Source organism: Triturus cristatus, chromosome 11 (assembly GCF_964204655.1).
Source record: "Triturus cristatus chromosome 11, aTriCri1.1, whole genome shotgun sequence".
NCBI classification, from domain to species: Eukaryota; Metazoa; Chordata; class Amphibia; order Caudata; family Salamandridae; genus Triturus; species Triturus cristatus.
The window spans coordinates 668,962,933-668,974,564 of record NC_140594.1 but is presented as its reverse complement, the minus strand read 5'-3'; the positions used below and the strand labels follow the sequence as shown (position 1 = coordinate 668,974,564).

Genomic DNA, 11,632 nt, shown 5'->3' with positions numbered 1-11,632 from the left:
CATGTAGCTGGCATTCGTAATAATGCTGCTAATGCCTTATCTCATTCCAAACTACAGGAATTTCATTGGTTTCACCCGCAGGCTGCAGTGCAGATGACAGAGTTCCCTTCATATCTGTGGAGGATTGGAGTCCCGCCTTACCGGATTTAGTCGCAGCTTCGCTGGCAAAAGCACACCAGGGTGTCTTACGAGAAGTGTTTTGCAAATTATAGGTCTTTCTTCCAGGCGCAGGAGGTCCCCTTCGCTTTTGACCAGGGCGCTATATGTCTGTTTTTAAGCGAATTTAGAAGGCAGGGCAAGATTGTATCCTGTGCTTGGGCCCACTGGTCCGCCATTCGGTTTTTTGCAAGAATTCAAGGTGCAGCTGCCTCGCAGTCATCTTCACTCATCCAAAAGGTATTGGCAGGGTGGACTAGGATAGAAGGTGTGGGGGTGGACACGAGGCATCCTCTTAACGCACAATTGCTAGGTTGTCTGTTAACTGTCCTCCATAAAACCTGTGCGTCCCCTCATGAAACTACACTCTTTGCCGCAGCATTCACTGTGGCCTTTTATGGCGCATTCCGGGTTGGCGAATTGGTGGGGTCTGCACGGAATGATTTTGCGGGGGCCTTCAATGGTCTGACGTGCAGTTGGACACGGACTCCTTGACCATAGCATTGCGAAAAGTCCAAAACTGACCAGGAAGGGAAGGGAGCACTGATCAAGCTCAGGACGGCCCCAGAGTTGCACATTTGCCCTATTGGATGGATGGGGTCCTATTTGGCCATTCGCCCCTGCATAGAATCTTCAGCCCTGTTCCTCCACTTGAAAGGGGACGCCCTTTTGAAATACCAATTCACGGTAGTGATGTCCACTGCCCTGCGAGAGACTGATATTGATCTAAAAGATTATTTGTCCCTCTCTTTTAGAATAGATGCTGCAACGGAGGCGACTGGAGCGGGATTGTCAGTTTTTGAGGTAAAAAGATTGTGTCGTTGGTCCTCCAAATCTTATAAGCGTTATATTCGCCCTGACTTCCAATGAGAACTACTGCCTGGAAATGTTGTGCCCGGTCCATGCATATTCATGTGTGTTTTGTCTTTCCCTCTTTTTAGTAGGATGCCATCCAAGGTTGTGTGGGTGATCGGTCACTCCTTTGTTCGCCGGGCGGCCTACAGGTTGCAACTGCTCCGAGGACCGAAGCCTTTTGCCTTGCGTGACGTGGCATTCCGATGGTGTGGGATCGGCAGTTTGCACATCTCACAGCTGTAACGGTTAATTCAGGTGGTTAAGGGTAGTCAGGGACTCCAGTCCCCGGATCTCATCGTGGTTCACCTTGGAGGTAATGATTTGGCGAGGTTAAGCCGTAAAAGACTCAGGGAGGCCATTTTGCTGGAGTTCGCACAACTTGGTAGAGCCTTTCCTGGGGCTGCCATTGCATGGTCACACATGGTGCAGCGCCGAAATTGGGGGAAGGACATAAAATCTAGGACATTGAATGTGTTGGTGAGACGTTTGAACACTGAGATGTCAAGATTGTGTCCGGGCCCAGGTCGCCTTTGGAACATACCACACAAACTACTCAGGGGTGGGGACATGTTCCACGAGGATGGTGTTCATCTTTCGGACGCTTGGACGGATGTCTTCATCAGAGACATTTGGGCATTTGCTCAGCGGATGTTAGGCAGTCCTGGGCCAACCAGAGGATATACACCAGCTTGCGGGCTAGGGCACACAGTTAGATCTCGGGGGGTCGGCACGGGGTGCCCTGCTCCTGCCCACCTTTTCCATGGCCACTGGGGAGCTTGGTGTTCGGGGGGCGGTGTCCATTGTAAGGACAAGGGTACAGAGGCCATGGGATCGCCCCTTGCGGATACAGGTGGTTGAACCTTGTGTGGTACAATGGTGTTCAGGATTGCGAGGTACCCCTTGGGGAAAAGTCTGGATACTGTTATTCAATTTTCACAGGAAGTTATTGTGTTGATGGTTTGTTCTCCTCATGATTTGACACTTGTTTTATGATTGATTTACTCATAATTTTTATGATCTCTATTCGTTTTTTCTTGTATTGGATTTTATCAGATTTGCAGAAACTGCGCTATGTTAATGTAGAAATAAAATGATCCACAAATTAAATTACTGTGTGTCCTGTTGGTAACTTGTTTGGGTGGTGTTGAGGTCTGGTTTTATAGGGGGCTCCGGGTCCTATGGGCATAACCTAGCACTGGCCCTTGGGGGGGGGTAACAAACCTGGGTGTAGGGGGTGCCCCACGGTAGGTATACTAAGGGCAGCCGGGCCTCCTGCACAAGTTTCTTCAATGACATTGGAGCCCTCCCCATGGGGACCAACAGGAGAGGGAAAGGGGACTCCTCCCATAAGGAGGGCCCCGAAGGGGTAAAAGAGGGGGCAGAGCCAGTCTTGATCTCACTCGGAATTGTTGCGGAATAATTTGCTTGCTTACACAGAAACAGACTAGTTATGCTTAGGTGATTTACATGTACTAGAACTGATGTTAAGGCTAGGATACCAAAGATGTAACAAAAATGTAAATAATGTGGTTACTGTGTAACCAGTTATAAAAGTGTGGTTTTAATTTTGTTAATATATACGGCCTGTGCTCTTACGACCCCTATCCCAAAGAAATAACAAAGTTGTGTTGATTGCATTTGTGTCTTGAGGTTGTGGATATGGTAAGTATACACTTGCATGGGCCATCAGCGACTCCCTTGCCATTTCAATTTTAGAGACAGTATTCTGTTATTACCTAAGAGTAATGTTCATACCTGTGTTTATAACGTGTTTCAAGCTCTTCAGCAAAGAAGCGCAATCCAATGCTTGTTGGTTTTTAGAGAAAGTGTTCCCTTAACTTTAGGTCTCCCTTCCCTGCTCATTACGTCATCGGGCTGCTGCTGCCTGTGGCTTCCTGGTGACGCATAGGATATGACGCAGTTGATTAGAACAGAGGAGTGCTTGCGAGAGCAGTTAAATCTTTGTCACCTGAGAGCCAGGGGGGTAACGGAAGAGAATTAAACGGGCAGGTGGGCTTCCTGCAAAATTATGCGAGTCTAAATATATGATGCACGAAGAATGCCGTGCATGAACGCGTTCTATACGTTTTACTAAAGAAGGGCGACATTCGTATATTAAAAATAATTCCATAATAATTAGAGCTGTTGCCTGTAAATCATAAATAACTGCTCAATGTATATTATTTGAAGGGGTTGAACGAGAATACCATTCGATATCAACATAAACTGACTTCGAAAAGATATGGCATGACTTGGTTCAAATGAAGTACTGATGTTAAAAAAATGCTGTCGGCATATGACCTGAAACGTGCAATGTTTACAATAAGAAAACATGAGCTGCTCGTCTGCTTTACTGCTGGGTTTTTAATTCCAGTACCAGAAATACTGGATTTTTTTCTCGTCTCTTCGTCTTCCCAGAAGAAGGAAAAAATATTTGTCTTTGATTTGTTTTTGTTCCCATTTGTACATATGGTTGTACTTTTATCTTCTCTCGGTTTGTTTTGCCTGAGTCTGGGTGTTGTGTCTGTCTCGCATTGGTTTTTTTCAGTTCTTGCTTTAACTGTTTAGCTTTTAGAGGTTTGGGGCGTATAGCACTATACACCGGCCGTAGTCCGGCTAGTACTGTGACCAGGTTCCCAGCATGACCAATACCCGCCGGTTATCACGAGCGCCTCGTCGCCACACTGCTGCAAGAAAGCTCAGCGGGTCAGTGCATCTGCTGAACAAAGCTCATGCAGCCTGCAGGAGAATCCCAGAAAGGCCGGGTCAACATGTTAAGATCAAATGAGATCCCTCGAAATGAGTTTAGCGTCACGTGTTATTTCCAGCAGCAAACCCCACATGGCTGTGGCAACAGGTAACGTTAATATGGAATTATAAAAATGAAAGATTGCAAGAAAAGCTCTCCACTTCTCCGTGCAGAAGGTAGCACAGCGGCAAGGCATGCCTAGTAAATGCAAAAATGTATCAATTTTTAAGGGATGAGCTTATCGTTTTTTTTCTTCAATTAAACCTATAAAATATACTTTTGGAAAAAAATGTACCATGCAAAACAATCCCGAATGAAAAATGAGATGGCCGTAAATTTCGCGGAATCGTTTTTTGCTGCAGAGCAAGCTGTTAATCACAAGGCGCCCGTCTAGCGCCAGTATGTTTTTGGTAGTAGTTTTAGACGGCGCGTGTTAGTTGCACGCAGAGCTGCCCCGGGGGCACTGAAGTGCATCTGGGGACTCGGGCCACTCAAAAGACGTTCCAGGAGAAAATGAATTTGCTGTATGCATTTATTGGATACCCTTTTATATTAAAGTATTTTCGGAAGGACAACAAGGCAGAAAGAGGGATGGATAGAACCATCGACAGACACACAAGCACGTGGTTAGATAGCCAGACAGACAGTCTCAGATAGATAGACAGACAGACCAGACAGACGGACGGACGGCTGGATGGATTTATGGGATGCATAGATAGACAGACAGACAGGCACACAGGTAGATAGATAGATAGATAGATAGATAGATAGATAGATAGATAGATAGATAGATAGATAGATAGATAGATAGATAGATAGATAGATAGATAGATAGATAGATAGATAGATAGATAGATAGATAGATAGATAGATAGATAGATAGATAGATAGATAGATAGATAGATAGATAGATAGACGGACGGCTGGATGGATTTATGGGATGCATAGATAGACAGACCGACAGACAGACAGACAGGCACACAGATAGATAGATAGATAGATAGATAGATAGATAGATAGATAGATAGATAGATAGATAGATAGATAGATAGATAGATAGATAGATAGATAGATAGATAGATAGATAGATCTGTGTTGTACTGATAGCGCGTCCCCTCTCACCCGAACACTGATCCAGCCACCCACTGAAAAGAATTCCGCAGCAAAGCCTCGGACACTTGAAGGCTAGACGGACGGCTGGATGGATGGATTTATGGGATGCATAGATAGACAGACAGACAGACACACAGACAGACAGACAGACAGGTACACAGATAGATAGATAGATAGATAGATAGATAGATAGATAGATAGATAGATAGATAGATAGATAGACAGACAGACAGACAGACAGATAGATAGATAGATAGATAGATAGATAGATAGATAGATAGATAGATAGATAGATAGATAGATAGATAGATAGATAGATAGATAGATAGATAGATAGATAGATAGATCTGTTTTGTACTGATAGCGCGATCCAGCCACCCACTGAAAGGAATTCCGCAGCAAAGCCTCGGACACTTGAAGGCTCCCTTCTCAGATATTTCTCACCATTCCGTGAGGGGTTCTGCGGGCTCCGGTGCCAGACCCCGATAAATCAAGCTCTGAGCCATTGGGCTCGGGCGGGGGCACCGAGGGGCTCTGGGCCAGAGCGTCCTTACCTAATTTTCCCAGCTGATGGAACAGCTGCAACTTTCATGGGGTCAGTGAAATTTCACAGTACTTAATGACATCACAATGCAGCTCGCGGCCCCGGGAGAGCCCCCCAAACCGAAGGCAGTCACCCGTGCTGTGCGCGGAGCGCAGGGTTCAGAGAAGGGATGCCGGGACTGGTGGCATATGTTGAAGGCAGCACCGATAGAGGCCCTATGCTGGACACTGCCCATGGGGTCCAGGCGCCATGGCCGGGATATGTACAACAGCTACAGGGACAGGGCTAGTTCATAATTTACCAATCCGTCCATTTTCTCGCTGCCCTTCAAAACTGCGCAAAAGATGTTGCTTTTATCTATGCAAAGAGTCTATTCAGAAATACCGTCTTTTTTCAAGGTATAAAATGCGAACTTGTCAAGGATATTTTGCATTATTGGTGAATTATACTTTGACGGTTGTCTGCGTGAGAATTATAATTATTGTCTTGCGTATGAAAGTCTCGCGAAATGCAAGTTATATGTACTCTATAGTTATCTGCTTGAAAAGTGTTCTTGAAATATGGCCTGTTCTATAAAAGGCACGTGATGTAATTGCAGAATGTATTGGGCGGTCATCTTTATGTAAATTATATTTGAAGTGTGACATCAGGCACAAAAGCCACATGACAAAAATGCTTAGCAGCCACCTGCATTCCATTTTGTACTCAACGCCGTTTCCCGCCTTGAAAAATCATAGAAAAAAATGTAAGGTTTTGAAAGAAGATACATTAGGCAAAAAGCGAAACACAAAATCATAATTCAAAATTAATTTCGTGTTTAAAATAAATACTAGAGCCTATCGGTTGCTCTTAATCGAGTAGTAATTGTAAACAACTTGCATTAATTTCAAGGAGAAAATTCTGTGCGAAAATTCAATTTGTTGTGAGAGAGGGTGGATTTTAACGTACGAATTTGGATGTAAACCATTGGGATTTTAATCTATCTATCTATCTATCTATCTATCTATCTATCTATCTATCTATCTATCTATCTATCTATCTATCTATCTATCTATCTATCTATCTACCTGCCTTCTCAGCTATCTGCCGCAATGTCTCTCTCACTGCGTGTGATGTCTTTGCTACAATGGGGTGTTCGCAAGATGTGCAAATTCACATGTTGCAAAGCCGGTTTCTGCTCACACCTGATCGGAAAGGGTTCATGTTACAACGAAGCAGGGGGGGGCCGAAGCCAGTAACTAAGGTCGCCAGTTCATCTGGTGCATGAAATGCATTTCGATAGGAAAAGCGCTGAAATCTGTAGATATTGGTTGTTTCAGTGCCTGGCTGGCTGCCTTCAGTGGAAGTGCTCACAGTCGGTCTCTAAGTGACGTTGTTGGGGTGGCAATAGTGTCTTCAGAAGCACACAGGGCGTTGCTTCTCCGTCTTCTGTCCCCGGACTCAGGTGTTTAATTTGTGCCGGTGCCTACAGTTGATGGACACCGGCATTCATTCCTAGGAACCAGAACATAACTTTTGATCAATCGTCGTAGGCTTAGAGTGAGAGAAAGACAGAAAAGGCTTGAACGGGGAGGAAAAAGAGAACGATAGGAAAATAGAGACAAACCAAGAGAGAGATAAATAGACGTGAATTGTGGGGCGTGGAAGAAAGACAAATGAACTCAGAATCAAGACTAGCTAGTCTTAATATTCGCCCTCACGGAGGAAAGCGTTGGCCCAGACACGTGTTATTACAATACACGGCCGTGCCTCCTGCCTTTCCCGTGTCAGAATCACCGGACGCTGAGGTAGATTGAAGAGCCGGAGACAGGTATCCCCTCCATTTTGCGACATATTTTGAGTCGTGGTGCGTGGTCCTGTGTAGGGTGGGGCGTGGCCCGGTGGTCAGTGATAAAAAGCCCTCCCACTCGCGGCAGCCTCGAGGGCCTCAAACACTGACCACCGGGCCACGTCTTCCCCCTCCCCCATCCCTCCAAACAGGGCAGCGCACTGCGACCCAAAATATGTCGCAAAAGGCTACAAAGTTGGAAAGCAAGGGGTATTCTTATTGAACCGCAAATATTTGGTTGTACAAAAATAAAACAAAAATGTATTTTTCTTCAACAACGTTGCTCAGCTCAATTAAGTGTTTCGTTGCTTAATTCCGCTTTTTCGGCTACTTGTGGTTTTCCCGACTGGGTTTTAGAACACAATAGAGGTTAGTTTTGAACCATTTAGCGAGTAATAACTTTGCGTTTTTATCTATGACCTTGTGTTATCGCCACAAGTTAATTGCGCCACTACCCGTCACTCACCCAGTTCCAGAGGGGGAGTGGCGGCTCACCACACCCTCTGATTTTGCCAAGGTCGAAGGGGTTGGTGCTAAACCTCCTGATTAAAAGTGACGTGAAATCTATTGGAGGGCACTCATGGGGAGACATCAATAAGTGTAGCGCACTTTTTAGCGTTATTTGTACAGATTACACAAATTGGCGGGAAACTGCCCCAAAAGAACACCGGAAACGCTTACCCCGTCAATCAGCTAAGGCATTCTATAAACTACATGTGCTTTATAATTGTGTGGGCTAGTGTCAGGCGTTGAACCACACAGACACACTTTTCCGGCCATGGCTGAGCACTTTCACAAAAACACTTTCCCTGAGCGTGTTTGTTTTTATTTATTTGTTGAGCACCTGCTCGGGGATGCCGTGCCGAGCTCCATCAAAGATGCCGGGAGGCCCCTTGTTTATGGACACGCCGTGCTCCGAGGACAGTTTTATTTTGTAAACAGCAGCCAGTCACCCCAGACGGCCGGGGTGACTTTTTAACCCCAGCGTGTCTGCGCCGAGTCTCTCCCTGAGTCACGGCTCCCCCCCGCGCCCTTTTAAACTGATATTCCTGCGAATCAATTAGATCTGCAGATTACATTTCATAGGGATCCGCGCGCTAATCTCGCGTTCTCTGCCCCTCTCTGCTGCCCCCACCCCGGGCCGGTCTAGTGTTTCTGGAGGGAGCCCTTTAAATCCATCAATCTCGGTCTCCCGGGCACGGAGGGCGGCCGGGCTGAGGGGACAGGGCCCTGGGAGACCGCGGGCTGCTCCGGGTGTCACGTCTGGGGCCAGGGCAGGCCGGAAGCGGGAGCCGCCAGTCTGTCAGCACCGGCTCAGCCCCGGGAGCATTAAAGGGTGCATCCTTTTATTGGCGGAGCACAGACAGACAGCTGACGGACCATGCTCTTCAATGGTGAGAGATATACCTGCACTTCCGCACCCCTCATTTCTAGCTCACAGCGGCCATTGCAAGCATTTATATACATTAGTACTTTGCATTTAATAGACCTGGCCTCCTTCATAGCTCAATGCATATTCAGATGTTTTACCCTTCGAATAAACGTATAATATTAATGTGCGTGTATGTTAAGAGAGTGTGTTTGTACCTATACATTTTTTCATTTTAAAATATCAACCCCCTCAGCCACCAATAATATATTATTTGTATACAAAGTTTACTTGTGCGTGAAAGTTTACGCTTTATTCATATTTAATATTCTTTACTTCTATAACATAGTATTGTTTCACCGCCATATGTTTTTATAGTGTCTTACGTTATGCTTGTGACATTTTTATAAAATGCCAAGGTTTTTAAAGCGCTTCTGCTTCTATGGGCATGTTGTAAAAGCGTGCTTTGTGTACACTTTTGTTAATAATTCACTCATGTAGTATTCAACAAATATTTTATAGGACTAGGTATGCTCTAATCAGAGCCACATTACATTAATTTTATATCGCTTGGCATGCTGTAGGCATATATTATCGAAGTCATCCTCTAAGTCTCTGTGTGATGAGTTATTACGTTTAAAATGCATTTAAAATTATTTTTCTTATAACATGCTGGTAAATGGATTTTGCTTATACATCGATTTTTTTAAAATATTGTGCTTATGAAATATGTTTGCGTGTGCAGTGCACTCCGATCGTCCTCTGTAGAGGGTTTGGGATAGTGTCTCTGGGGCGGGGCCTCTCGCATTAGCACCTGCGCTGCCCCCCGCCTCAGGACGGCCGCTGGTACTCCATGTGTTTACTGCTTCCCTGTAAAGTTTATGAGATGCCCTGGGTGCTTAAGGGCTGCTCTCGGGGAGCGCGGGATGGGAGAGATTTGTCGGGATCGTGTAGCGGGGCTGAGACGGCTCTGCTCCCGCGGCCTCAGATGGGCCCCACTGTTACAACTTTCAACACTTCAAAGCGCCCTGACATATAATACAGTGTTCTGTGCATTTAATGATTCCAGTACCGTTTTATTTCTCTCTTGGACGGCTGCATCTGTTAACCATTACACGGGGAACTGTTCACTTCCTTCCTTCCTCCTCCCCTCCTCTGCCAGCAAACCAACCTCCTTTCCTTTCCTTTCCTTTCCTTTCCTTTCCTTTCCCTTCCTTTCCTTTCCTTTCCTTTCCTTTCCTTTCCTTTCCCTTCCTTTCCTTTCCTTTCCTTTCCTTTCCTTTCCTTTCTTTTCCTTTCTTTTCCTTTCCTTTCCTTTCCTTTCCTTTCCTTTCCCTTCCTTTCCCTTCCCTTTCCCTTCCCTTTCCTTCTCTCCCCTGTCCACCCACTCATCATTCTGTTCACCCACTCATTCGTGCATCCTTCCCTTCCTCCTCCCTTCTTTCATTATTTCTTTTCTTCAATCCCCTCCCTTCTCTTACTACCCCATCTTTCAATGTCATTCAATCCCACCATTTCTTCTCCCTCCATCCCATTTTCCTCTCTTTTCCCATTCTTCCACCCTGCCCCTACCTGTCCATCCCTCCTTCCCCCATCCCATCATATTCTTCTGTTTCCCTTGTCTCCTTTCCTCTCTTGTCTCCGTCGCTTACCTCCTCCACAGTTTTTGTTGTGAGTTGTACTCACACGCACACACACTCTGCTGAAGAAGCGACAGTTGTCAGCTACATGTGACAGAGTCTGCCATGTGGAGGCTCATGGGTGGATGGATAAACTGACATTTATAAACACCTCACAAGGGACTCCACAACAAGTGGTGATAAATAGCGCAATATAAACGGAGTACCCGAACTTCGCATTTGCGGATTCCGTGTTTCGGGAAGATGAGATTCGTCTGAATGAATGCCGATAACACTTCTAAGCGCTTTTGCAATTTTTCCTCACGGAGGCTTGGAAGTCCCGGGGGAAATCTGTGGGCCTCGTCGCCATGATGGTATGTGGAGAGGCAGCGGGACAGATGGACCTGCCAGCTGCCATAGATACCATTTAAATGCTTGTTGAGCTTGAGTTATAACACCGCGTTTGAACGCTTCGCAAAGAACAATATACACTGTATACCGAATAGTAATGTTATTTTTGAAATAATACGTATTTATAATTTTCATATGGAAACGTTCTAAATCCACCAATTACATGATTTGCCATGCCTTATGATGCTCCCAGATGCTACATTTTTCAATGTATATATTTTAGTTGTTTTTATAGCGCTGGCTTGCTCTCGGTACCCTCTTTTTGGCAGTAGAGAAAAAATGAGCTTGGCATAAATGGAAAATCTGGTGCACTAATCCTCAGGTTTAAGGAGTAAAAACGTTCCATATTACAAATGTCTGACTGGGACCCATTACCGAATTGTGCTTTTTTTGGAGCGATCACCTTGGAGGAAGGTGCCTGGGGTCATTGTTAGTGCGGTTAATGGTAAACGCTCGTTAACTCGAACAGGCCCATCTCAGCAATGTTTTCTTTGTTTTGCATCACGTGTGCTGCACCTTAAGAACGCGAGGAAGTGCACTGAAGTATTCCCAAATGACACACAAACACTAAGGCACGGTAGGCCAGTTCAAATATTAGGAATCGTGTACAAACACGATGTCTAAAGATGAGAACTATATGTTCACGACCACGCCCCCACCCAAAACACTGTCTATTGTAGCGCAATGTGTACATAGATACGACTGATTTATTTAATGTTTGCATCATTTTAACACGATATGTGCAGACTTGGGTGGCACGCCTTCCGCTGAGGGGCGGGGGAGGGTTTAGATCGTTACCATAGGTGCAGCTGGTGCAGTGGCACCGGTGCCCACTGAAGCCTCATATTTGCTTTAGTTTGCTACGCCAACAGCAGGCGGAAGGGCCACGTTCCTTGCGTGTACCGGGGCCCATTGCACCCTTGCTGCTCTACTGCACATAAAGACAAGTGCACACAACCTCCCAGAAGCCTCAGCGGGGCAGAGGGTG

General features: G+C 45.6%; 1 protein-coding gene across 1 annotated transcript in view; it reads left to right on the top strand.

Moving 5' to 3' along the window:
• The first annotated feature begins 8,508 nt into the window (after positions 1 to 8,508).
• PAX3 (paired box 3) overlaps positions 8,509 to 11,632 on the top strand; it is a 123,186-nt gene continuing 120,062 nt past the window's right edge. The window contains exon 1 of the mRNA XM_085634258.1: positions 8,509 to 8,639. Coding sequence (XP_085490384.1) covers positions 8,627 to 8,639 — 13 coding nt within the window. The 5' untranslated portion in view covers positions 8,509 to 8,626. The remainder of the gene's footprint in view (positions 8,640 to 11,632) is intronic.